The following is a 27456-nucleotide window of genomic DNA, read 5'->3' as shown; positions in this document are numbered from 1 at the left end:
ATTGATGCGTAATCCAGAACAAGCAACAGGAAGTTTGGTGTGTATTTTGTCGCTTAGAAGCCATTTTTAGGGTTCAAAACTTCGCTAAACTTATTTGCAAAATATGCTGCTGCTTCCGTCCCCCCCCCCAATTTTTGTATTTTCAATTTCCATAGTTACAAGGATCTTTCTGGGTTTGTCCATTAATGTTTTTACAACGTATGACTTTTATCCCTCCTTTTGGGATGATGTGTCTTTTTTAGTTACTTTTCAATTTCTTTCCTTGTTGGAGTCCTTCATACAATTTTAGATTTACTAGCAATTTTTCACTTCTCTCTTAAGTTTGTAGAATTGGGCCATATAAATCATGTAATAACTTTTTCTTGCCTTGTGACCTGAGCAGAGCAAAAGAAAATTAACAAAATTGCCATAGCTTTGAGCATATTTATTCCTTTAGGTCTGTGACTTTTCCTTTCATTCTTGCAATTTTAACTTTGTGTCTTGTGTGTCTAATTTTTTATTTGCCTTTGAAAGTAAATATTAGGATGTTAATTCACACATTTGACAGCTTCTGCGATCAAGTCCGTAATAATTTTCATACTTTCGAGTAGAATTTACCTCAAGATTGACACACACGAATCTTAGAGATTATAATTTATCCATTAAGTATGAATACTATTGATAACCTGTAACAACAAGTATAAGTATTTTGAAACATGTCCAAATTCTTCAAGGAACAATTTAAAAATGTATAAGGAAAGATGGCTTTTCATTGCCAGTTGGTTTTAGATGGCTAGGAAGCTTCGTCTGTTGTTTTGTAGGAAAAGTGTTTTCTTCTTCAAAAAAACCAGTTTCTGTTAAGGATATTTTATATAATGTTTCAAACATCACAACCAGAGAGTTAAACTGATCATTCTCGTCCCTTTTGGGATTTTGAAAGCTTTGAAGAACTGCACTGGGATAAAGTGCAAGATAATCTATTTTAATCCCAGAAGAGGAAACACTTAATAATCTTTGCTCTGAAAGCCATCAAAAAAGCCTTCAGGATTTTTGTGGTTTTATGTTGCAGGAATGGACTGACCCCAACAACTTTAATGTATGTATTGCCTCCTGCAAGCAATTCTTTAAAGACTATGAAGCATTCATGAAAGTACGATGGAGGTACTTAGTTTTAGATGAGAGGCAGAATGGTAATAATCTGACAGAGAAGCACTGGGACGCAATATTCAATCTCCGGAGGTCTGAAGCATTCATTCGAATTTTTCTTTTTGCTTTTGTCTATCAGTTACTTTCTGAAATAACTTCAGCGCTTATAACTGCAGGTTTTTTACAATTTTCATGCTGTGATGTAATTTAAGTTATGAAATAGATCTTAACTTAATTGTTATCTTCATTTTTCACAGTCATCATCGTTTACTCTTGATGGATACGCTTCTGCCTACTGCCTTAAAAGATCTGTGGGCCATTGCCTGTTTCCTGATTCCAGGGATTTCCCAATCCTATCTGGATTTTACGAAGGTAGCATCTGTGGAGGGGAATGAAGATCATTACCAGAGAGTTGCAGTGAGACTGCAGAGAGTACGTCTCCCTTGAGGGTAGTGTGTTAATACTCGTATCTCTTTCTCTGAGGAAATACAATTAGGAAATTATTGTTTTGTATTCTTTTAGGTAGTACAGTCATTTATTTTGCGGAGGTCCAAAATTCATGTTGAGAAGCAGTTACCAAGGAAATATGAGCACGTGCTTACATGTTCTCTTTCTAATCGGCAGAAGTCAATGTATAAAGACATCTTGTCTCAACCGAGGTACATCTGTTAAGTATTTCTTAATTGTTCATTCACCGTTAAAGTTAGGAACCATTCCAGTTACAATAAGAGAGCTTGTTTGCTATGTGTTATTTCTAAGTGAGTCATGGGCAAACCTAACGATTAAAGCGCATTGGCATAATTGTGCTGTGCAGGCTAATCATGTTCTACACTTAGTGGTAATTGCATTCAGCCATTTCTTCATTCTGTGTTTGTTTATTTAGATCTAGTTGTTTTACAAGGTGAAAAGAAGCATAAATAAACAGTATTTGCAGATTATGGGACAAAATATGTATGGGACAAAATATTCATAACTTAGACACAATTGACCATGTGTCAGTTTTTGTCTAAATGTAGTTCTTACATTATTTAGGAACTAATATCCTATGTTATATGTTACATTGCTTTTCTGATATGTCTAGTTTGTATTTTCTGGTGAATTTGATAATTTAAAGTGGTATTTATTCAGGTGTTAAAAAAAAAAGTCCTTAATATTGACAATATGTGTTTCATATATTATCTGATGTCATTTCCATTTGAAATAGAGTGGCTATTTGAGAAATTCAGGTTTATGATAATGTGAGTTTTAAAATCAGAATATATTCTATAAATTATTAGAAGTTTGTGTGAATGTGAGAGAAGCTAGAGGAATGGAAGACTGCATTTTTAACTCATACTTTACTAAGTTGGATGAGCTGGTGTTATCAGATTTATTCAGAAAAACAATTTGAGTGTGCTGAAAGACCTGATCTCCTAAAAAGCACTGTTTTTTAAAGATAATTTAAATTATACTTTCATTTTAAATAACAGAACTCAAGAATGTCTTAGAAGTGGGCACTTTGTCAGTGTCGTCCATATTCTGACACAGCTGCTAAGGGTGTGTAACCATCCTGATCTGATAAGTCCCCGGCTTCCAAGTTCTTCCTGTGTATTAGACACGCTGGAGTTTACAACTGCTTCTCTAGTGCTGAATGCATTAGGATGGGATCTTTGGAAGGTGAGTAGGGAAGTAATTCTCTTGTGCTTGACTTCATTTGACTGGGAGAGCAGGTGGCTTAGGACATAAAATTTCTTACACATAATTCAGGTTCCAATTAAATTTCAAAATCTGAATTGCTAATTCATTTATTTTTAGAAGCAACTGCTAAGACTATAAATAATAACCATTGAGTTTATGGTAGTACTGAATTTAGTAGGTGTGCTGGGAATTTGCTGTCCTTGTCAAAGAAGGTCAGACTATTTTGCCACATTTTTTGGTTTTGCTTAAAGTTCCCAATTAACCGAAACTGATGGGCCTTGGAATCAAGGGAAAGGTGCCATTCTTGTCTTGTCCTGATGAGTAGTAAGGGTATAGTTAAGCTGCGTACAGCTCTGGAGATGAGAAGCTGTCTCAGATTCTACAGTTTAGTTTTAACTGTAGTCTGTTTGTTAAAGTTATATTGCAAGGGGTTTCATGCATTTTTTTTCTAATGATTTCAGCAATACTAGAGGCTTAAGAAAGACTGGACAAAGCTAAAACAGTAGCGTTATGTGTCCTGGGAAATTCAAATAGTTACTCCTCTAAGCCTGTTGGAAAAATCATTTTGGGGCAGGGGACAGGGTGAGCATCAAAGGCTTGTGAAGGAAGTAGTGTTAATGTATCAAGGTGGGAATGGATGAGTCTGGAATGACAGTTCTACAAAGACAAATGTTTTAATTGCAAGCATTGAATTAACTGCAGAGCTTGTAATTTGAGAGTGCTGTCCTCTTTTTGACTCTTGGTAACATGAGCATAATGCTCTATTTTCACAGTGTAGGTTGCTAAAACCTTTTAAAGTAACAGCAGCTGCTCTCTGCAAAATCACATGACACTTGGCTTCTCCACGTTTTGGTTTAATTCTGGCATCAGCTGTGAGCTTTTTAATCATTCTCAGATAATGTGGTATTACTACTATTATTTTCTTTTACTGCAACTGAATGATAGTAGAATATTTCTTTAGGTTGTTTTGGTTTTTGTTTGGTTGTTTGTTTTTTTTTTTAAATAACTTAAGCATGCAGACTGGTCTCTCTTTGATGTGATTGGGATGGAAAACCAAATTACTCGCTATGAAGCACAAATACTGCCAAAACTGAAGGTAACTAGGAAGCTTATTGAAGACATCTACTGTTCTCCTTCGTCACCCAGACTTGAGCCGGTGAAGCTCAAACCAAATAGGTATGCAGTGTTCCAGTGATTGATTGATTGATTTAAAGTAACAGGTGAAAATGAGTAATATTTGTGAGGGCTGAGAGGGTTTATTCAGAAGCATTTGTTTTTCTTGCTATCTTTGTTTCCAAACTGATCACTGCTAAAGACTGTATGCCAGTCTTCTGAGGGAAAGCAGACTGCTCTTTACCACTTAATAGTTTTTTTCATTGATGAAGGCTCAGTTGTGATCTTTCCTGCCAAACTCAATAGAGTTGAAGTCTGTTGTGTTTTTGATAAAAAAAAAAATCAGCAGAGTAATTAGATCTTCTTCTTCTAGTTAATTTTAAGTCTAAGATGTGCTTGCAAAAGCACTTGAAGAAATCTTAGGATTTTTTTTTGCGGGGGGAGGAGGACGGGAAAGAAAAAAAGGTGTTCTGTTAAAATTTGACCTTTTGTTTTTGTTATTGACTCTTCTCTCTGAAGAGCAGTTGGGAGGGCTCATTTTTGAGTCTTGGAGCGAATGTAATTCTGCTGTAGAGCAATGTAGACTTAAACATTTTACAATAAATTAACCTGATAAGAGCAGGGTATGGTTACTGAAGCCCAAGACAGCTTGTGTAACACACGGCTGTAACAGGTGACAAGGAGGATGTCCTGCACTAGTTCTATTAGGCAGTTCTGCTAGAAGGGAGCTTTGTCAGTTAACAAAACTTAAGAATTGGAAGCGATAGCTAAAATACATATATAAAGTAGAAAAAGAACTCATTCTTTTACCATTTAGACATCTTTAGTTTCCCTGACGTAGTATACACGAAACCATTATTGTGAAGTCAGCTTTTACAATTGCAGTATGTTTTTAAAACCAGACTGCCTGAAGATGGTTGGAAGTAGAGATCCCCTGCTTTTTGTACTTACATTGCATGTAGCCATAGTTAAGACTTTGCTCCTTAAGAAGTTGGATCCTTATTAGCATCTTTTGGGGAGTTTTCTTGCTGTCTCCAGACTCCAAAGATGATTAAGGAATATTAAGGAGATCTGTCATGCCTGTACGCCTCCACAAAATCTTTCAGAGAAGACTGGAGCCTTAGAGCATTTGGTGTACTTGCATTTTACAGTATATTGTGTTTCTGCTGCGTGTTGAGAGAAGCAGAATCCCTCCTGCCATGTGCTCTGCAGCTGCGTACCTCTTCTAGCTCAGATTACTGATTAAAAATAACTAATTGCTTTTTAACATGATTTTGTATTAGGAAGAAAGGATTAACAACTTCCTCATGTATGTTTTTTGTATGTGTAGAAAGACCATTTGTTAATTTTTAGGTTATTTACACCAGTGCAATATGGACAGAAGCCCGAAGGTAGGACTAGAGACTTTTCGAGGTCTCAGTTGCAGCAGACAGTGGACCCAGCAACAGTTACCGATCATCATGAGAAAATACAAAGACAACAACCGCTTGCCATGTTTTCAGAAAATCAGCATAGGAAAGGTGTGTTGTACACATAATAAACCATTTCTTTCTGGTTTGCTTTCTTTTTTTTTAATATTGCTTGAATTTGGGGAAGAAATGAGGCTGTACTCAAATGCGTTTGTGCATTACATATTTGAATATCAAGTTCCATTAGCAATTTTCTAACAGGAATTCACTCACAAAAATCAAAACAAAATTCCTTATTATCTGTCTGTCTGTCTTTTATAAACAGAATGATACTATTGGGCAAACAGTGGAAATTTTGCTGGCAGTTGTGTTGGTCTCCAGGTTTACCACCTTAACGAAACTCTCTTCAGACCTGACCTGCAGTGTGTGAGACAGCTTTTCACACGTCATTCTTAACTGACTGAGGAGATTTAGGCATCACCAGTGTCCCATTCTCTGGGTCTCTGCTGAGCCACTACTAAAGGTCATTATTAACTGGGTCTTTTTTATATGATACAGCCCTTTGGAACAGACTGTTCTCAGATGATTGGGGATGTAGTGCAGTATTCCAAGCACGCTCTTTTTCAGGCCTTTTCTAAATTCTCTATATATTGATTTCAGCTGGGTACAGTGTGAGTTTTTGCATGGTTGAATGGGAAGCATTCAGTATGAAGGGAAACTGAAAATTATGTCTAATAATTATTCTTTTGTAGTCTTAACTCTTTTATGAACTTCTTTCATTGCTAACAGTGAATTGTGCAGGAAAATACCTCTTACTCTGTGATTGTTTTCCCCCAAAACTTTGCTTAAAATGTACCTGTGCAGTCTCTTGAAAGCTTTGCAAAGTTTGTACATTGTCAAATCAAGTAAGTACCCATGTGAAATACATTCAAACTGTATCTAGGAAATCATCCTGGTTTTTTATAGGTCTACCAATGGTAGTGAGGGGAAGAACATTTCCTGTGTAGTTTAAGAACACATAGTATTCAAGGGAGACCTAGTCTGTTTGCAGTTAAGTGCAACCCAAGAGTTATGTCTGGGGTAAAATTGCCCTTCATTGGAAATAGGGCACACTATATGCATGGGATAAGCATTCAAATCCTGCAGTGTACGGTGAGGAAATTCTTATTTTTAAATATTGTACTTTTTTTGTCTTCTCTTAACAGCCAGCGAGATAGTACTCAGCCCAATGACTTCCACAGCTGGAGCACAAGAGAGAATTGCTCAGCCAGAGAAGCCTGTAACATTACAGTTTAGAGGGAAAACATTTACTTTGTCTTACAGTCAATTCTGTCGGCTTATTGGTAGACAGTCTCTGAAGCATCAAGGTAAGGTACTACACAATTCAATTTGCATCTTTCTCCTTTTTTTCCCCCCTCTTTTTTTTTTTCTTTTTTCTTTTTAACTTTTTAACTATTCAGAAATCAAAATTCTAGAAGCTACAATATCCCCATATTGCAATATTATGTGTCTCTGAAATTAAATCATTTTTCTTCATTAAAATATTTTTCTTGTCTTGCTACTTTCCTGGAAAAATGAATTTATTGATGTGACAGTGGATGACTTGAGTACTGAACCTATATCAGTATCTACACTTCCATGTCCAACGCAGGTACTATGCTAAGCCTTTATATGATAGAGTATATACTTGATCATGAACAATGTATAGTTTCCAAGATTCATGTGTGCATATCTGTTTGCTGAAATAGTCAAAGCTTTAATATTTAAATCATGTAGAATATTGTAATTGACTAGTCTTATCCATTTGTGCTAGTGGACTCTCCAATGGTAGTTTGAAAGTCCCATTTTATTTTTGCTAATAGGCATAGAGTAGGGAAGCAGATTTATTTTTCATTAAAATACCAAACCTAACATCTGTCTTTATATCACAAATACTATACTAATAGTCAGCTTTTCTCCTGCTCACATCTCCTTCCATAGTCATTCATAGAACTTTTGCGTTAACTAAATTATCCTTATTTTCAACTTTCTTTTGCATAAATTTCTTTTTCGCATAAGCTTTATCCGTCAAAATACATTCAGAAAAGCGTTTTGAATTTAAAGGGTATCATAGAAGAAAAAAGACAACTAAAGGAACACCTGGACAAAATATATTTTTGGAATGAGCGTCATTGTTCCAGAACCCCCGTGTATGGCAGAGACTTGTTGGAAATTTGCTCTTGGATCAGTGAAAGAAAAATCTCTCAGCGTTGTTCTGCCAGGATTAATAAATGGTGCTGGGCTGGCTTTGCAAATTCCCTTCCATATTCACATACTTCAGAGGTTCTAAAGGATCCACTGCAAGCACTCATTCTGACATTGAAGCAGCAACAGATCGCCCTGAAGGATGTTGTTACCAGGTAATTGAGACAAATCCATTTGCAGTCTTCGCACAAATTTGATGAGTGTATACTACCATCCAAAAAAGGGTATTTATGTAAAGTACTGTAAAATGCTAAAAGTGATAAATGAGTTGCCTTGTTTTATCCTTACTGCAGGCTGAATTCCTTTATTCAGAATCTATTTGCGTCCCTGATGTATAATTCTAGATCATTCTAAGATTTTAAAACTCTTAATAGTTCCATGGCAATTGTTATTAGTTATATAGCAATTCTACTTTATTTTGACATATTTTGTCTATTATTTTAATACTTACAAAAAAGTAGGAATTGTAAGTCAGCTTATCTGGGTAACTTTACAGATAGTGGTAATTTCCTCTTGCCTTGTTCTGATCTTGAGTGTTTCTGCGTTTACTTGATGTTAACATAAAACTTCATCTACTGATTTAGTTTCAATTATCTTTAGCTAGGTCCTTTATGCTTCCATGCAGACATCTTCTTTATTACTGTTTTTGAGTAGTTAATAGCCCAAGCTGTTAAAAATTAGTACATTAAAGTTTTGGTTTGTTTTATAGAGATCTGCGCGTATTGCCAGCTGTTGCTGTTGCTACTCCGTATTTGTATGTAGCAAATCCTCCTTATACATATACCCATGAAATGAAGGTCTTGAAGTTTAATCTAAGGGAACAGATACTTCCCTACTTCCATTCAATGCAGCAGATAGCAAGGCCTCATTTTCTGCAGTTTCCAGATCCCCGACTGGTGCAGCGTGATTCAGGTATTTAAAAAAAACACCACCTGTTACAACTGTGCGAATGTGCTTTCTCTAATTGTTGAATGCTACCTGCAGAACCTTCAAGTTCTTATTTCATAAACAGGCAAGATGGAAGCTCTGGCTGTCTTGCTTCGGAAGCTGAAAGCAAGAGGACATCGTGTGTTGATTTTGACGCAGATGATTCCAATGCTTGATATACTGGAGCTTTTCTTGAACTTCCATTTTCTCACATATGTAAGAGTTAATGAGAGTGGTGCTCACAGTTGGCATTATCTGGTAAGAGGCCCTCTTACTCAAGGTAATAGTGAATAGATGCTCATAGTGGGAAGGAAAATGCTAAAGGGAAGTCTAATACGTTTGCAAAATTCATTTGCATAATTTTGTTAGTTATTTAAGCAAATTATGTATGTAGCTGTGGCACAAAATGTGTAATTACATATGAAATATGTCAGTCATATTACTATTTGATGAGGCGTCCAGGGTGTTTCCAAGAGGTATGCCACTAGTTGTCCTACCTTTATGAGTAATTTGTGCTTGAAATACAGACATTTTATTTCACAATAGTGTTTTCATTAATTGCTTTTGCTTTCATTATCTGTAGCTATCTACATTGTTAGTACTTTAAGTGTAGTTGCTATTTTTATGTTGGCACATCCTCAGCCTTACTCCAGGGGCTTTTGTTTGCTGTAGAGTGCCCTGGCATTGCCTGAGGATACATTGAAAGTATGCTCATTTCCCTCCCCAGTAAGATTCTCAGTATCCTCTGGGGCCTACAATTTGAGCAAACATTAACAATATAGTTAAGTTATTCTTTTCTTATTTTTTATTTCAAATTGCATTGTTATGCTTTCTGTCAGGTGCAGTATAAATCATAAAGGAATACTTTGCCTTAAAGCAACACAAGGCAGCACAATAGAAGGGATTTATTTTAGTCAATAGACAAGAAAATTGATGAAGCACGCACAGAATGTAATAACCCAGTCAGGTGTGCTTAGTCAAAGGACACAATGTGACTACTGTAATATATCTTCAGATTTTTATCTGGTTGACTGCACCATAAATTAATAGTCAGATAAGTTAAAATGTTTGCACGCTTAATGTAGGTTGGGGAAGTAATAAGAAAGCAATTTTTCTGATCTTCTCATTCTGTAAGTTAGTTTAGAGATTTATGCTTTATTAATGTGAATTTGTAATTAAGTTGCTTGTCTCCCCATTTTAGGAATCCATAAAAAACTTCAACCAAGACAAGCGATACTTCTGTGCTATTCTTTCTTCCCACACGCCTTCCACAGGTGTTAGCCATGTAGATGCGGATACTGTTGTCTTCTATGACACTGATTTAGATCCACTGATGGATACAAAGGCTAAAGAATGGTGTGATAAAATTGCAAGAGACAGAGATATTCACATATACAGGTGACTTTTACACTAAGAAATAGTATCGGTGTTTTAAAATCAAAAATAGAGGGAAGATGGTTTTAGGTGAAACTAGGATTTTTGGTTGAGGTCGTCCTTTTAGTTTAAGTCATTTGGTCTTTTAAGATCCCTGTAAAGATTGGATCAGTCATACATACTTCTTCCCTTCAGACTAAAGGGAAAATGAAAACCCTGTCCTTTCCCTAACTGTATCTTCTATTCCTGTCTTTCCCTCCCAATTTCCTCTTGTAAGCCATCTGGATTTCTGTGTTGGGACAGTCAAAATGAACATTAATATCTGTAGGTGTTTCGTGCTCCTAATAAACAATAAATGTGTTTCTTGACGGTCTATCATTGCATTTCAAATCCACTAGTGATGAGATGCTGATGTTCATGTAGTTCTAAGATTATTTGAAAGCTTCTCTCAAGCGACTGTTTCTTTACCTGGAAGGAGGTGCTGAGAGCAGAGGGGAGCTTACACCACTGGCCAGGTATGCCTGGGTGTGCAGTGCAGACACTGTTAGTAAATAACCTGCTATTTTAAGGATTTTTTTTTTAATCCAATTGTATATAAGACAGACTGTTTATTTTGCATTTTGAAAATAAGAACTTCAAAGAACCCAGTGTTTTGAAAATATGAAATCAGATGTAAAAAGAAAGCTTTCCTCTAAGAAACTAAAAAAGAATACAAAACTTCCTGTGAAAATACCTGATGGACTCTAAAAGAGTGCTTGTGCTCACTGCTGTAGGTGAGGAACATTAGACATGAAACAGTTGAGTTTCAGAAAGTGTCACTGTTTTCTAGGGAACAGTATTTAATGAGTTTCTTTGTTTTACAGGCTTATAAGTGGTAATTCTGTCGAAGAGAGGCTATTGAAAAAAGGTATTGAACATTTGATTCAAGAAGTGCCTGCACAAGGAGATGATTGTTCAACAGACTTTTTAACTCAGGTACTGTAACATTAAGAATGTGAGCAGTTCTTTAATGATATGTAAAAAATAAGTGCTTTACTAGATCAGAATCAGAATTTCCAGACTTGTTTGGGGGCCAGTGGTATGTAATCACAGTTAAGATCACTAAAAATCCTGAATTGTTAGCTCATATAGAAAATCAGAAGATAAAAATATCTAGAAAGAAAATTGCGTTTGTTCCAATAAGTTTACACTATTTTTGGGATTGTTTTAATCAAACGAAAACAACATCTCCTGCAGGAAAAGGTGTCAAATATGTCTGTAATCTGACTTTTCTAAACTCAATTTTAGGATGATTAAAAAACTTTTGACATCATACATTGTCTTATGGAATACTTGAAAACATGTTTCCATAAGGTTCTTTGCTCTGAATATGGAAATGAGGATTCCAGAAAGTTTACAGAAGAGACACGATCCGAGATAAGAGGTGACATAGGTTCAGAGTTGTATGATTCAAGAAATACCATGGTTCCTTCACAGATAGAACAGCTGGCTAGCTTTGTGGATAAGGTATGATGATTTCTCTTGTTTTATGTAAAGCTTTAGAAATATTTGAAATTTAGTTTCCTGTGCAACAATCAAATGGCTTTCATAAAGTACCTTATTTTCACTCCATTTACATGAAACTGTTCTGTGCAGACTTAAATATTGAAACAGTCCTGGGAGGTAACCTGAGCTTGTTGGTAGAGCTGTTCATGTACTGAAACATTTAAGTCACCAAATATTCTCCTGAGGATTGTGAAGTCCATTGGACTAAATTGCATCTTGTGATATAAAACTGGTTTACAGTCCTGTGCTTTGCCAGATGCTTGTGTTTTTTCTTAAAGTCCTTGGATCTGTTTCTTCTTAACCATGAACTGACTATTCTTAGCATTCCCTAAGTTCTGTCAGATTCCGATTGTCTCCTTTTCCCTTTGGCTTCTTGTGCAGAACCCAAGTAGCAGTCTGCTTACTAACAACCAGTCAAGAGTGTGCATAATAACTCGAATGGGATTCTCATTTTTTTTTCAGTTCGGAAAATGGAAGCCAGTAGTTGGAGCCTATTCTCAGTGATACTGGTGGGATGTGAGCAGGCTAGCTAGGGACCAGAATGTCAGATTTTTGATCCTTAGATCTCTTTTCTACCTTAATTATGGTGCCATTATTTGCAACTGAAATAAATACATTTATTGGTTGGGATTTTTTCCTGCTTGTTTTTAAATCACTGGTTATTTACGTGTTTCTAATTCAAAAGCTAAATAACCAGCCATGTGTCAAAATGTTTTTCTGAACAGCTTAAGCCAATTGAAAAGTATGCATTGAATTTCTTGGAATTGTTTCATACTTTGAATGATCAAAAAAGCCAGAAAGTCAACAAGGTAAGCAACTATATTTCATTTTCTGAGTAATTAATAAAAACAAAACAGAAAACCCTAACTGTTGTCAGATTTTCTTTTTTGTTTGTTTATTTGGGTTTTTTTGTTTGTGGTTTTTTTTTGTTTATGAGCACTGAAATTTTGCTCAAAATGATTGTGGTCTAAAAACACACTGGTTCCTAATTAACAGGTAGACATATTTCCCTTTCTCTTTACTGGCATGAGGGCCTTATCCAAGAATGAAAACTCAGTTTAACTAACTTTACTGTAACTGTTAGCCTATAAAAAGTGAATTTATTATGTAGTTACCAGACTCAAATCTGTGGCAATTTACTGCTGTTAGCATATTTATTGTGAAAAGCAGTAATATTTTAAAATGTACAAATTTTCTTCCTAAAAGGAATTAAAAACTGCAAATACAAAATGGGAATATCAGCATGCCAAGGAGCTGGAAAAGGCAGAAGAAAAATTTCAGCAGGAAGTGAAAGATGAACTCTTAACCTATACCAGAGAAGATGCTTATAACATGGTAACATGAAGGGATCTCCAAGTCCCTGCTTTTCAAAGAATTTGTGTATTGTGACTATGAACCACGTCTCTGGGGTTCATATTGCACTGGTCTTGTACCCTTGCGCAAGTATTGTACTCTTGAAATTTGTTTTAATTCTGAAGAGTAGCAAGTTGCTGTTTTAGCAGGAGGACTGTCTGTTGGTAGGGTGACTTGGAATTGCACAGTTATGTATCAAGGTAATAATAACTGAAGGAAGAGACTGAGAAAAATATGCTGCCTTTTGAAAATTAAGATTAATTCCTTAAAATATTTTTTTTTCTAACTTTTTTTTTATTATAGTTATTGCAAACATGGTTATGTTTCTAAATGCTGGGTCCTGGGCTGGATGATGTATTGAGGTATCAAAAATTACTTGTTTCTCACACAGGAATTTGTCTGTGAAGGCCCAGATGGAGAAATAGAAATAATGCCTGTAAGTCAGTAGCTCTTATTTCATCTGAAGGAAATCCTACCTAAAATACTTTAATTAATGGCTAACTATGGGTTTTTTGTTGTTGTTGTTTTGTGTTGGGTTTTTTTTTTTTGAAGCTTTGGACTCCCCCTGTTGTACCTGAGAATCACGATGATGTCTACACTGATTCTGTTATGTGTCTGATGTATAGTAGTACCCCGATTCCAGAGTCTAAGCTTCCACCTCCCTTTGTCAGGAAGGCATGTAAGCGGCAGAGGACAGATCTGTCTTGTAAGTTGGATTCAGAATTGCATGGGAAGGTGCAGTAACGTTTTTGTGTGAAACAATATGAAAACTCTTTGAATATGAGTATCTTTAAGTTTGTGTTTAAAAATTTAGCATGCATGTACCATTATCTCTGTTAAGCTTGATATCGCTCAAACAAATAATTGAATGTAGAGTGAGAGCAGAGGAAGTGCACTGTGAAAACTTGCTGTTGTCCTTATGAATTAGAAATAGAAATATGGGTGAATTAAATGAGCAGGAGTAAAGCAATGAGACTCCTGTCCGTCCATATAATCTATTTTTAAGCTTATTTTTTTAGTGAAGCAAGAAGCTATTTAAAAATGACTGATCAAGTCAAATACTGTACTAGTTCAACCATAGGTTGAAGGTACCTGCATTCAGAAAAGTACTGCAAAAGGCTTATCATTAGTCAGATGATTTGGAGCAATCAGTTTTCTGTCATGATCTCATTGCACAAAGTTCCCTTCTCACTGGAGATAATAACTTTGTCCCGTCAATTAGCTTCAGGTGAGAGAAAGAAGCATTGCCGTAGAAGGATGGTTGTTCCTCCACCTTCACTTTTTGATCAAGTGACTCCAAGAATATTGAAAACACGACAGAAGAGCAAAGCTCAGAAGACCCTCCTCTTAGAAAAACAGAAAATGTATTTTGCAAGACCTTTGTCAGTTCTCATCAAGTCAGCTGCTGGCACTGGGCAAGATAGTCCTGCATGGCTAATTGCTGAAGACTTGGCACTGCTAAAAGTAAGATAGTACTTCAAAAACTTTATACTTGGAAGTTTATTACAGCGTCCATAGACCTTGATTAATACAGGATTATCCATGCTTGTGCACACAAGAAAAGCATTTAATTGAAACATTACACTGGTTTGATTTCTCTCTGCCTCCTAGGGGGTGGAAGAGTTACGGGCACTTCCTTTAAACCTTGCTATTGTGTCACCGGCACAGACAGCAAACTGGGACTTTGTCAGCGATGTCGTTAACTCTTGTAACTATGTTTATCGCTCCCCAAAGCAATGCCAAAATCATTACATAAAAGCATTTGCAGTTCCAGAAGGAAAGGTGAGTTTAAGTTGAAATATGCACCACATTGTGAAGACTTGATTTTTTTTTTTTTTTTTTTAATTTCTCGTTGCTGTTAATGGACTACATGAGTGTTTAGTAAGCAGAATCATAACTATGTTTTAGAATTTTAAATAGTTTGGCATACAAGAAAATGCTAGTAAGTATCTTCCCCTATCAGTATGACTACTATAGATTATATTTATTATAGTTTCTGTACACTTAAGAATATTAATTTCCCTGTTGCTGTGACAATTATATGACCTTGGATGTATCACTTTGCACTATCAGTATATTAAAAATAAGACAGGGAAGCTAGCTATTTTACCTTTTAAGTGACAGGATGTGAATTGACTTCAGTCAAGACTATTGTAAACTGTGATTCTTGAGACAGGGCATTTATGATTACTTATTCTTGGTACCTAAGCCTTCAATTTCTGTTTATTCCAGAACATAGATGGTTATCCTCTTCGTGCTAGACAAGCCTATGCTAAAGACCAGAATTCTGAGCGTACTCAAATCTATATGAATCACTTTGAGTTGATGACAATGACTGCTCGAAAAAGAAGTTCCTCAGATAGGTTTCTGTAAGTTTACTTCTACTGTCAATTACCATTTTTCCCACATTTAACACTTAATCAGTTTGGTGGCCTGATCGGTGATTTTTTTTTTCCTCTTAAGCACAAATGTATTTCACAGTGGCGTTTCTCATGAGAGGTGCTGTGATGACCTCCAGCCTTAAGTCATAGTGCATTTACTGTCAAAGAATCAAACCTGTGCTTGTACTGATGTAAAGAAAAGCTTGAAGTGCTTCAGTATTTTTCCATGTGATGTACCAGGAGGGTCAGCCCAGGCTTTCCTCAGCTCTTTTCTCAGGTCCAACAATATAGTTGTCATGTTTCTAGGTAAAAAACTGGTGGGAGTTCCCTGCTAATCCCCAGCTTTGTCAAATCTTAATTGCAGAGTCCTCTTCCAGAATTTTAAAATTGTGTTAAAATGTCATGAATATTAAAATAGTGGTATAAAGTTAAGTTAGCTTAAGCTACTTCATTTACTTTCAGTGCAGACAACTATGACAAGCTACTACCTATGTCTGAAGTTGTTTCTGTCTGTGCAGAGCCTATGATGATGCAGAAAAAGGTCCGTTCAGTTTTTCCAGGTGAACTCCATTCTGTACATTCTTTTCAATAGCTTTGCAATCCTTTTCAGTTTCAAATATTCTTCAGTTACCTTTTCCTGTAAAAACAATTGCAAAAGCTGGGAATAAGGAAAAATTACCAGGGTTTTTGGAAGACTGAAAATTTGTTCAGCATGGGTTTTGACTGCCTAATCCCCTTTATCAGTGCATCAAAGCTATCAGCAATCAGTTGTCCATTCCAGATCTATTCCCTTACAGTATTGTCTCATTTTTTTGCGTTTTAGCAGTGTCAGAAGCAGGCAACCATGATATAGAATAACTCTTTGTCAAGTCAGAATTTTCTGTCGCAATTATTGGTATAGGCAGTTAGGAACTCATTTTTTTACATGAGTTCATTGTAAGAGTCATGGGTTTTATCTACTCAGAATTAAAATAATTAAAAAGAAGCATATTGCTGTGATCCACCCTCTTCCTCTACTTCTGTTGTTATAGGCATGGACTGAAGAACAAATAGCTCCACAACTGCAGGAGCAACAGCCTAGTCAGAAGCAAGAAGAGGAACAAACAGTGGAGCAAATCCAAACCCAGTGTCAACCACAGGAGGAAACACAGGTGAGAAACAAAAACATGATTGCCATGTGGTATGTGAATTCAGTTCACTCCTGCCATTGCAGGCAGAGAAGTATGTTCCTCCTGGCTAAATGAATCTGTAAGCCCAGGTTCATGTGCACCTTATAGCATCTGTTTTGACTTCGCTGAGGCTGTGTGTAGGACTCTCGGCAAACCTGGAGAATTGGGACATCGAGTAATAGAAGCATTTCGTTTTACGTGAGCTGAGGTGAATGGACTTAAATGTTACCAAAAATAGTCTTGTTGTTCAAGGATGTAAGAATAGTATTCAAGAATAATTATAGACAAGCTCCTTCTTAAAGATACGGAATTTTGGACTTCATCCCAGAGTGAATTCTATGATGCTGAAAAAGGAATTCCATATTTAGAGAGGAACCAATGTCATTTTATGGTTACTGATAAATACATTGAAAATGTATTCTTCCTTGTTGGAAGAATCTCTTAAGACTTCATGCCCTCTTTTGTGATCACTTTAGAACACTTGTAAATGTTAAAAATACAAGTTTATTTCATGGCATTTTCAGGCTTCAGGATGTACGCTCGCTCCAGCCATAGCTGTATTACAGCCAGTGTTCGTGGTACCAGCCATTCCGGCACAGCTGAAGCTCCCACCCCCCGCCCTGTTTTTTCAAGTAGAAGCATTTGACGGCAGCAGTTGTAACCATCACCCTGATGACAACTGTGCAGATGCTTTTGGTGGCTCTGCTTGTATCAGGTAAGGTTTTACTTTTTATTTTCAGTTCACATTTTGCTATTGAAAATAAATCTTCCAATCTTTAATAAGTAGTAGTGCTCACTTTAAAATTTATTGACAAGTGAAAATGATGGGACAATAGTCTTTCAGTAAGTCCTTTCCTCTTTAGAAAACAGTATATCCCCAGACACTGTATTATTTAAATGTAATTCATTTTAATTAAATACAATTTTAAACACTGTCATCTTTGTATACTCTGTCACTTCTTTTCAGTTTTATCTCAAAGTTATCTCTATACTTTTAGCTAGTAACCAATATTCATCTAAAATCTAATTTTAGATTTAGTTGCAAAAGGTGCCAGGAACCAAGTCCTGCTCACCAGACCACAGTGACTTCTTCGGCACGGGAGCTGCCCTGACGGCAGGCTGAGGTGCGCGCCAGCCCCGGGAAGCAAAGCGCACCTGCAGCCTGGCACCTGCAGCCTGGGCGCCGCGCACGCCTCCCGCAGCCGGTGCGAGCAGAGTGACGTGTCTGCCTCCTACATGAGAACGAAGGTCATTCTTTAGCAGGTAGCAGTTGTCTTGTCTTTGTTGCTAAACTCTTCCTCAGGTTTTTTGGGCAGTATGTTTTATTGTAATCAAGAGCACCACCAGGTTACTTTTTTTCTCCCTTCGCATCGTACGAGGCTTTTGTTGCCCGTGCTCCAGGTCAGCAGCGTCCAGTTCGTCCTGTAAGCAGGCACGTTTTCTTTGTGGATTTTTACGCTAGATCTTGAAGAAAGCCGTCGGCGCCGGTACCTGCCGAGGCAGCGGTTACTCTTTGGTCACACTCCTGCATCTGCACTGCAATAAAAGTTAATTTTCTGTCCTGTCCCCGAGTCTGGTTCCTGCGCGTGCTGTGCCCGAGTTCCCGCCTGGGGCAGTGCTCCCTGTCCCGATACACGCCCAGGGCGACAGGAGCCCGCAGCATCGCCGCTCTACGCCGCCCGCCCGCCCCGCTCCCTGCCCGGGGGCGAGGGGAGCCCGGGCCCGGCGGGCAGCCCGGGCGGCGGGAGCGCGGCGCGCATGCGCTGGCGGCGGCGCAGGCGCAGAGCGCGCTCCGGACGGCGGGGCGGCGGCGCAGGCGCCGGCAGTGGAGCGAGGCGCAGGAGGCGCGGTTTGTCTCCTGCCGGCGCTGGTAGCGGCTGCCGCTCCGGCCGCCCCCCGCCCCCGCTTCCTGTGAGGAGCGAATGGAAAGTCTGGCCCCGGCGCCCGCGGTAAGTGGGGCCCGCTGGGCTCGGGGGGCCGTGGGGGGCGCCTGGGCCCCGCTCCTCCCCGCCTTCCCCCCTCGCCAGCCCCGCAGGCCTCGGGCCCGGGGCCCGGCGGCACCGGTCCTGGCGGCGGGGGCGGCCGCGGAGGAACGGGCCTTCCCCGCGCCGCCGCACGGCGCTGGGGCCAGGGGCGGGCAGGGCCGGCCGCGTCCCGCCGCGGGGGGGGAAGCGGCGGCGGCGCTTCCCGGGGCGCTGCCCCTGCGGGGGGGCCCCGCGCGGGCCTCGGCGGGGGAAGCCCCGCGCGAACTTCGGGCGCCGGCCCGCGGCGGGGCTGGGCGCTCGCCGCGGGCCCGGCCCGGCCCGCCGTGCGGGCTGTTTGCATACTTCAGTTTTCGCACACAAAAGGCGATCCCTTCTCCCCGGGCAGGCAGAGGCCGGCGGTGGCAGCGCGCTGGTGACGCTTCGTTATCAGCGTGTAATTAATTAAGTGTTTTCACTTGGGCCGTAAATGTTAGCGAGGTATAGGTAATTAAAATAATAAGACCTTGTTACTGGCGATAGGTGATATCACTTGAATCTTAATTATTTGGTATCAGTGCTATGAAAGAGTCACAACACCACGAAGTATTGCAGTATTATTAAATCTTTTGGGAAAGGTGCCTGTAAGGAGTGGAATTTTTTTTTCCTTCCCGCTTTGCTGAGGGATCTCCCTCAGATTTGAGCTCTGAGGAGCGGGAGAGACAAAACCTGCCCAGAACTGTGCTTTAGTCCCCGAGCACGGTGCCTCCCTGGCCTGTGAGACCTTGTACGCTCAAGCAGCCCCTTTTCTCGTCTGCAGCCTCTGTCGCTAGCGCTGTGTGACAGCGCTTCTCGGCTTCCTCACCTTCCCGGCAAGCCGAGGCTTTCCCGGGGGCAGGGAAGGGAATATCTCCATCCCCAGGGCGTGAGCAGATTGCTGCAGATAGCCCAGGACAGGGGAGCGGATGAGTCGTTGTTTCCCTGCCTGAGCGGGGCAGCCGCTGCGTCGCTGCCTTTCCAGTCCTGCTGCGGGGTCGGTACGCTGCTGCCTGTTGCCTCCTGTAACCAACTTGAGAGTTAGGAGCAAAGAGGAATGGCAGCATACTTCTGTGTGCGTTTGGCCTGAAATACCAAAAACAAAACTTATTTTCAAAATATGAGAGAGATTTTGGAAAAAAAAAAAATCAGGTTTCATTTTTCTTTTGCTGCTACTACTCTGTGACACCCAGCACTGAATCTACCTGTCGGTGCATGTCAGTGGAATTTTTTTTGTCAATGATTGAAATACAAAACCAGAACGTTTTGGGGTTTCTGGATAGCTTGGCTCAATAAACAGCATTTTAAATGAAATGCAGATTTGGATTAATTTTCATCTCTTTAAGGGATTAGTGTTCTGAAGGAAAGAGAAGGCAGAGTTAAGTGCAATACTTTTTCAAACATCTAGAAGATTTAGTAGGGAGATTTTTGATGATGCATTTTTTCTTTAGCAGCTAGATCAATAAAGTTGAATAGTCTGTGTCCGTTTTTATCATATTTTTAGTTATTGTTGAAGAAATGTGCTGTAGATTTTAAGCAAGTGTTGTGTTTTTGACAAGATCGTATTAAGTGTTAAGAGAACTGAAACATTGGGAATAATGAACACAAAAAAGAGTAGATAGTTTTGATATTGGAGACTGTTGATTCCTGAAGTTCCACGGAAAGGGAAGAAGTTTTTTTTTTAAATTTTAAGTCGTTCTAACTAGCTAAGAGGACCATATCATTTGTAAAACTATTTAATAGCACTTTGTTAGCTAGAGAAATGTATGAGGGATTTAAGCGAGCTTTTGTGGCAATGAGGATTTCAGATAATTTGACTGATAAGATAAAACACACTAAGTAACTGCAAAGACAGGATAACTGAATTCTTGCTGTAAGGTAGTCTTTCAAATAGTAACTGAATAGTTTCAGTTACAGAAATATTTTTACCTTCCCTGAATTTCTGTTTTTGTGTATTCCTTTAGAGTATACTGTAAAAAACCTAGAACAGTGAGAATGCACCATGGTAATGGTCCCCAGAATGCCCAGCGCCAGCTCCAGAGGTCCAGGTCCTTCACGGGCAGTGAGGGAGAAGAGCAACAGGCAAATTTACCCCAGTCCCCCGCAGCTTCTTTTGCACCTTCTGCAAGTCCATCTGCACCCCAGTCCCCCAGTTACCAAATACAGCAATTTATAATGAGTCGAAGTCCAGTAGCTGGGCAGAATGTGAACATCACGCTGCAAAATGTTGGACCGGTGGCTTCAGGAAACCAGCAGATAACGCTTACCCCATTGCCAATTCCAAACCCAACATCACCGAGTTTTCAGTTCAGTCCTCAGCAGAGGCGGTTTGAGCATGGATCCCCATCGTATATTCAAGTTACGTCACCGCTGCCTCAACAAGTTCAGTCTCAAAGCCCTACACAGCCTAACCCTGTGCCAGTGCAAACGTTACCAAATGTTCGGGCAGGCACTCCGGGCCCTGGCTTGGGTATGTGCAGCCAGAGCCCTACTAGAGGGTTTGTAGATGCTAGTGTGCTTGTGAGACAAATCAGCTTGAGTCCTTCAAACGGTGGACACTTTGTGTATCAGGAAGGACCGGGAATTGCACAAATTGCTCAAGGAGCTGCTGCACAAGTACAGCTTCCATCTTCTGGGACACCTGCTACGGTAAGGGAACGCAGGCTTTCACAACCTCATTCTCAGTCTGGTGGCACCATTCATCATCTCGGTCCTCAAAGTCCTGTAGCTAGCGGAGCAAATATGCAATCTTTGACTAGCCCGGGCCATATTACGACGACCAGCTTGCCACCCCAAATCAGCAATATTATCCAAGGGCAACTTATGCAACAGCAGCAGCAAGTGCTTCAGGGACAGCAGCTGGGTAGACCCATTGGATATGACAGGACTTCTGGTGGATTGATAGCAGGAGTTGGAGGGCCTAGTGCATTTGGAATGACATCACCACCTCCTCCCACAAGTCCTTCACGGGCCACTGTACCACAGGGGCTGTCGAGTCTTCCTCTTACTCCTACGGTTAATACGGCAGTGAAAAAACAACCCAAAAAATTGGAGGAGATTCCTCCTGCCAACCAAGAGACTGCTCAAATGAGAAAACAATGTTTGGATCATCACCACAAGCAGATGGAAATTCTTAAGGAAACTTTTAAGGAATGTTTGATTGAACTGTTTTTCCTGCAACATCTTCAAGGGAATATGATGGACTTTTTAGCTTTTAAGAAGAAACATTGTGTTCCACTGCAAGCATACCTGAGGCAAAATGACTTGGATCTGGAGGAGGAAGAAGAGGAAGAACAATCTGAGGTCATCAACGATGAGGTAAGAAATCTGTTGGTTAATGTTTTGGAATAAAATCATAGATGAAGCTGTGACACCTGGATTGTGAAGTATTAGAGAATGTGACAGTACCTGAAAAATCATTTTTACTTGATGAAGTATGGCAGTTTTTCTTTAAATAGTTAGTCTGTGAGAATGCACTTCTGCTAGTAGCGTGATTTGACAGGTCTGTTTGAGCGTGCCGTTAGATGTATGTATTTAAAAGAAAAGAACAGAGAAGTGAAAGGAGCTTTCACTGTCCTAGTTAGTATGTAAGCCAACACACAAATAAAGGTGGCATTTGCGTGGAAGCTGTTTTAAGCTATCAGAATGAATATGAATAGGAATCATAGATTAAATTTCACTTACTAGACTTACACAAACCAAAAAAGAATAAGCAAAAAGTCTTACCAGAGGTTAACCTTTATTTGACTCGTGTGACTTCTAACTATAGATGTTACTGAAGTTCAGTTTTGCTGTGGCCAACAAAAAATTAAGTTATCTAATTACTCAGAGAGAACATGTGAATCATAATGTATATGGGTCCATAGTAATGAATCAGGTTACTTGGGCTGTCTTAGAGCTCTGTGCATGTATTGCTGTCTGAATGATTAAAAAATACCACTTACAGACTGGACAGTAACAAGTTAACTTTGTTATTTACGCAACGGTTTAAAATTACTAATTTGAATTCACTGTTTATTAGTGGCGAAGGACTTGAAATAAGCTTTCTGGAGACAGACACCGTGCAACTTTTCCTGCACGTTTATACCCATTCATGCAGCTCTTGACCTGCAGCACCCCGTGGCTGCTGGAGCAGTGCCTGTCTTGTGCAGCGCCTACCTGCAAGCCGACATGGCAAGTGGTTGCAATAGGGTAGATATAACTGATGCCACTGCATGGCTTGACACTCACAGATACCTTTTAAAATTTGTAGAAATATGTAGGGGTATATAGTTGCCAGTTTATAAAGAACCGAACCAAACCTGTTACGTAAAGAAACTCATATTGCTTTGAAATATCTGTTAGAAATGAGTGTCCTCAGTGAAAACTGATGTCTCTCTTAGGTGTGAATCATTAGTGATCCTATTTTCAGTTGGAATTTGTGGGAAATTTTAACAGTAAATCAGCCAAAGTTCATTGTTTTGTGGTTTAAACTTCTTGACTAGGAAAAATACATTTCTGCTTGTGATAGTTATTGATAATTTTGAAGGAATCATTTCTTTGTATGTATAGTAACATAAAAGCTAGCCTGTTACTGTAATTTGTTGACAACGGATATTCAATATTTTTTTTTCACCTGGTTTGTATTTTGTCAAATTGTTTAGGTGTTCTTGTTGGGTTGCGTGTTTGTCAGCTGAAATACCAGGTATTTTTAACTACAGTATGCACATTTTGAGAGAGCTTTAGTGGGTGTAAATTGTACAGGTTCATTGAAGTCAGTGGAGCTACTACAATTTACATCAGCTGAGGCTCTGCCCCTCGGTCTTTCGGGTTCGGAGTTTGCTGTACTTCACTGCCTTCTTGTGATGGATCGTCTTTGTTTGTGAAAGCCGCTTGTCCGTCTAACTGCTGGAGAATTTTGCAAAGTGCAACACCAAAAGTCTTTATGTGTTTTCAAATGATGAATCCTTTTGAAAGATTAAGACATCTTTTGAGTATGTTCTTTCTTTGTATTTTTTTGTCTTCTTCTCTTTTATTTCCCCCTCCCCCCTCTTTATCACTTTCTGCTAAAGCAACGCACTTCATCTCTTGCCTGGAAAGGTTGATCACTTTGGGAATTCAAGGGGAGAGCGAATGGTGGCTGTGCTCATTGCTTAAATAAATGTTGGAGCTCTCTTAAGTTCAAACTGTCTGTCATGCTAATTTGTTGTCCGTTAGGAGCAGCAATCATTAAATTTAAAACACACTTTTATGTTAACTGGATTTAAGAAGAGGTTTCCAGTGACGAGAAGTCACTATAAATAGTCAAGGCCGTACTCTGTTCTGCTATTAAAAGTGAGACAGAACTTTCAAAAACGGCCTGCATTCAAACTGAGCCGTACTGATGGTCGTTTAGTTATAATCCCCTCTTCAGTGAGGTACCATCAGTACAAAATGAGTGTGTTGGACAATACAGAAAAAAAAAAAAAAGAAGAAAAACTTTTAAAAAGAAAATGATTCTCCCTTCTTTTTTTTTTTCCCAAAATATTTCTCTCAGGTAAAGGTTGTGACAGGAAAGGATGGGCAGACTGGTACTCCTGTCGCTATAGCAACCCAGCTTCCTCCAAATGTTTCTGCTGCTTTTTCATCCCAGCAGCAACCATTTCAGGTACTTTTCAATGGTTCTAAAATGTAGTTTCATCCCAGATTTTTTTTCTTCATTCAGATTTGATATTTCTTAGATGAATTAGAATTTTCCCAAGAGCCCATCCCTTATCATCTAAACAAAACAAAAAAACCCTTTGCAATCTTCAAATGCATCAGTATTAATGAAGCCTTGAGGAAGTTAAATCTTCGTCTCCAGGTTGCTGGCTTATTTCATTAACTTTCAGCTTGAATGTTTTCACTTTGGTTTGTTTGTCTTTTGTTTCCCTAATGCATTTGGTTCATTTGTGCATTCTGCATAGTGATAATATGGATTCTTTTGTCTGTGGCATTGTAATTGTGGATTTCTTCTAAATTTCTTTTCTTTTTTTTCCTTATCTATTGAAGGTTTTGAGTATGGCTACAGAAGGTTTTGGATTTGCCTCCCCTGAAATGTTTTAAACAACAATAATAGCCCTCTGACATTTTTTTAAAATAACTAACTGCTTTCCATTAGCTCTACCATAAATGTTGGGAAGAAGAAACTGAAGTGCTTATTTTTATATATAAGTCCTTTTTTACAATTTTTTCTTTTTTTTTTTTGCATGAGGGAATACTGAACAAAGAAAGAAATGTGATAATCAGTTAAAATTTCTGTGGATCGGTGATGATGCAACTTTTAAAGTCAGGCTAGTATGGGTTTATGCAGCTACCTTCAAATCTGTGCTACCCAGACATCATTGCTTATATACCCTGAGAGTAATATATTGTAATTCCTCTGCAACTAAAATATGTACCTTTTAGCTCAATTATATACACTTCAATAGCAGGTGTTACAGGGTGAATTACTCTGCTGTACCATGGAAGCTGTACAGTCTGCACTGTCTTCATCTAGGTTTTGGAAAATGGAGAGTTAAATGAAATGTAAAATGGGTTGTATTCCTGTGTATAACAAATGGGATCTTACCTGTGATGTTTTACAAATGAGTTGCGTGGTTAAGCGGCTTGCATCGAGAGCTCTTGTTATGGCCAATACTCACATGTCTTGGAAGTCTCCTTAGGTAGTCAGGCTTCATCTAAGCTGTTTAAAATATGTAACATTGTATCAGGTTATTTACTGTGTTAGGGTTATCATCAAGCTCTAGCTACAGCAGTGATGAAGTATTTTTCAAAGTACTATACCATTTCAGACCTGTTTCAGAGAAACTAGCACGTACATGCTAAAAACGTACAAAACTCTCTGTGTAAATTGTGATAATACTAGCACTTTAACAGAAAGTATCATCTCTTTCCATCAATCTTTCTCTTTGTAACTGTTTATAGAGAAATAATGTGTCCTGATCAGCATCATCATTCAAATTTGAGTGCGTAAGTGCAGCACTCCAAATGATTATTGTGAGCGTGCTGCATAATCATGACCTCTGGAGAACTACATTATTTTAATTAGTTAGGACAGTTTTAGTCTAATATTAGTGGTATGTGACTGCAATTTATAAAGACATAACATATTTGCTCTTTGAAGTGTCTGGCCTAAATTATGTGGTGATAATGCAGAGAGCTGGGAGGCATACTCTTAAGAAATGTCAGTCAAAAATCCTAAAGTAGAGATGTAGCCTGGAACTGTGAGTATGCAATCATCCAGAGTAAGAGTGCAGGTGATATAAATGGCATTTGAAGCAGTGTTTGGAGAACATAGTTTCTTAGACTGATGTCCCAGAAAGCATTTGATGCAAACAGAACATAAGCTGAATTTGTTAATTAATGCAATAGCATTGTAGAAAATAAGTTTTGTGACTTATTTTGAAAGTTCTATAAATGCCTAAGTGTATGATGCTCTGCCAGACACTGGCCGTTGGACTTGAAATATGCTGCGTGTCTGCCTTGTGAAAAGAGAAGCATTTGAAAACTTAATCCATATCTTAATTTGAAAACTTAATCCAAGTGTGATATGACAGTGAACCATGACTATTAAGGATGAATATGAGTCAGAAATTCTTAAAACCAAAATTCACATCTTAAGGCTATAGCTGTATCGCTAGAGTGGCCACAAATGCTCTCACAGTAGCAAAGAGATTAAATATTATTAATTCATAGCTATTGATAGAATCTGAGTGGCATATATTCAGCTCAAAAAGGAGTGTTTGAAACCCAGTCATCTTAAGTGACGTTGGCTATGTTTATTAATACTGTTCGAGGAAGCATTGAAGATGTAGGGTTGTGATGGCTATGGATTATTTCAGTATAGACTGGTGTTTACTTCCTTAGGCTTAATTTACATTGGTAGAATTTCTATTAAAAATCAGTGACGAAAAGACCTGTGAATAAACTGGAAGATTCTTTTGGGAAATTGCTGTCTTTGCTATGTTGTCATAATGAATTTTCACAACATTTGCAAATCCTTACTGTACATCGATATGACAGAGGCTCTCACCAACAGCAAATTACACTTGGAGAACTTGAATGTTAAATTAGCTTATTTTCCAGGACATAGAGGCATACATAAAGTCCATCTTTGTATTTTTTGATAGAATCTCTTAAGCCCTTTCTTTGGACCCTTATTTTTCTCATAATAAGTTTCACAGTAGAATATTTGGTATAGCATGGCTAAATATTGAGGAGCACTTAAAAATATGACTTGGAAACTCACTGCAAAGAACTGGGCTTGCACAGACACTGGCGGACATTAATAAGTACTTGCCAGTAGTGCTGAGGGCCCAAAGAGCACAGAAATCATCATATATCCAAACCTGTTTGTTTCAGTAATCCTGTATGTAAGTCTGCCATCTGAGTTTGATGCTGAAAGGATTATCTAGGATATATTCTCTGCCATCATTGCCAATATGAATTGTAGTAATTTTAAAATAAAGTTTTCGTGCACTGTGTAATCCTACTGAAGCTAAACTCCAACTTGCTGAATCACATGCTGTGATTTCTTTTCCATCCAATACCAATAGTGCTCTTCCAGGCTTGTTAATTCATAGTTGTGTGATGTTTATCCTCAGACAAAATGTCTAGTAACTTCTGATGAGCTCTGATGTCACATTAGCCTTATGGCAATATTGTGTTTCTCCTCATCGAGTTTCTTCATGGTACTCATTTTGCCAGCTGTGCAAACAAGTACAAGTCTAGTATCTGGAAAACTGGAATTGGAACTTGTGTAACTTGGCTGAGTCTTAGCAGTTTTTCCTGAAATATTTCAAGGTTGACTCTCATGGAGCTCTATCCTGAGAGTGACAGTGGTAGAGCCTCAAGTAAGCTTAAATTGTCCTTAGGATGAGAGTTAACTTGCGTGTTACTGATGTTTCAAACAGTGAAAAGGATTAGCTCACAAATGTATTGACTCTCATTCCTTACTTTTGTGTCTTGTTAGTTATAATACAGTTATGCGTAAATTCTCTTTCCTCATCTAATTTCCCTTTGAATTAATCCTGTAGCAAAGTCACAATGTTTAATTTTTGTCATGTCAGCTTTTTATTGCAGCTATATACTATATGAATACGTCATTTTGACTCCATTGCAGCATTATGCAAATGATGAAAGG

At 38.7% G+C, this 27456-nt stretch overlaps 3 protein-coding genes and 1 non-coding gene across 24 annotated transcripts in view; all 4 read left to right on the top strand.

Moving 5' to 3' along the window:
* Positions 1–1054: 1054 nt before the first annotated feature.
* Positions 1055–7123, top strand: LOC142090349 (E1A-binding protein p400-like). Its single transcript, XM_075168095.1, has 8 exons — positions 1055–1218; positions 1383–1557; positions 1648–1784; positions 2595–2781; positions 3815–3978; positions 5269–5435; positions 6530–6691; positions 6920–7123. Exons 1-8 carry the CDS (start codon positions 1124–1126, stop codon positions 6985–6987), a joined length of 1155 nt encoding a protein of 384 aa, XP_075024196.1. The 5' UTR covers positions 1055–1123; the 3' UTR covers positions 6988–7123.
* A 1194-nt stretch (positions 7124–8317) lies between these two features.
* Positions 8318–17879, top strand: LOC142090386 (E1A-binding protein p400-like). The gene is made up of 15 exons (XM_075168168.1): positions 8318–8480; positions 8581–8753; positions 9697–9893; positions 10733–10844; positions 11223–11375; positions 12140–12223; positions 12621–12749; positions 13159–13203; positions 13320–13473; positions 13990–14231; positions 15000–15136; positions 15611–15689; positions 16180–16299; positions 16842–17032; positions 17351–17879. The coding sequence occupies exons 1-15, from the start codon at positions 8360–8362 to the stop codon at positions 17427–17429; spliced, it is 2016 nt and encodes a 671-aa protein (XP_075024269.1). The 5' UTR covers positions 8318–8359; the 3' UTR covers positions 17430–17879.
* Positions 9129–9267, top strand: LOC142090390 (small nucleolar RNA SNORA49). Its single transcript, XR_012676515.1, has one exon. It is a non-coding gene; the product is annotated as a small nucleolar RNA SNORA49 (small nucleolar RNA).
* Positions 17880–18117: 238 nt separating the features above from the next.
* The window catches only part of EP400 (E1A binding protein p400), a 49781-nt gene continuing 40442 nt past the window's right edge, over positions 18118–27456 (top strand). For all 21 annotated transcript variants that reach the window (XR_012676504.1, XM_075168074.1, XM_075168071.1 and 18 more), the window contains exons 1-2: positions 18118–18266; positions 20279–21632. Coding sequence is in view for 20 of the 21 variants with exons in the window: in XM_075168074.1 (XP_075024175.1) it covers positions 20310–21632 (1323 nt within the window). In the remaining variant the exon portion in view is untranslated. The remainder of the gene's footprint in view (positions 18267–20278; positions 21633–27456) is intronic.

The sequence above is a fragment of the Calonectris borealis genome, chromosome 18 (assembly GCF_964195595.1).
Source record: "Calonectris borealis chromosome 18, bCalBor7.hap1.2, whole genome shotgun sequence".
NCBI lineage: Eukaryota > Metazoa > Chordata > Aves > Procellariiformes > Procellariidae > Calonectris > Calonectris borealis.
Note: the sequence above shows the minus strand (reverse complement) of the source record. Positions and strands in the feature narration are given on the sequence as shown.

What these genes read in the sequence shown, in the direction of transcription:
- LOC142090349 (XM_075168095.1), top strand. Translation starts at nt 1,124, where the DNA reads ATGAAAGTACGATGGAGGTACTTAGTTTTAGATGAGAGGCAGAATGGT. An exon ending in GCAATATTCAATCTCCGGAG is followed by an intron (nt 1,219 to 1,382) that starts GTCTGAAGCATT and finishes CATTTTTCACAG; the next exon opens with TCATCATCGTTTACTCTTGA. An exon ending in TTGCAGTGAGACTGCAGAGA is followed by an intron (nt 1,558 to 1,647) that starts GTACGTCTCCCT and finishes GTATTCTTTTAG; the next exon opens with GTAGTACAGTCATTTATTTT.
- LOC142090386 (XM_075168168.1), top strand. Translation starts at nt 8,360, where the DNA reads ATGAAGGTCTTGAAGTTTAATCTAAGGGAACAGATACTTCCCTACTTC. An exon ending in TGGCTAGCTTTGTGGATAAG is followed by an intron (nt 11,376 to 12,139) that starts GTATGATGATTT and finishes TTTTCTGAACAG; the next exon opens with CTTAAGCCAATTGAAAAGTA. An exon ending in AACCACAGGAGGAAACACAG is followed by an intron (nt 16,300 to 16,841) that starts GTGAGAAACAAA and finishes TGGCATTTTCAG; the next exon opens with GCTTCAGGATGTACGCTCGC.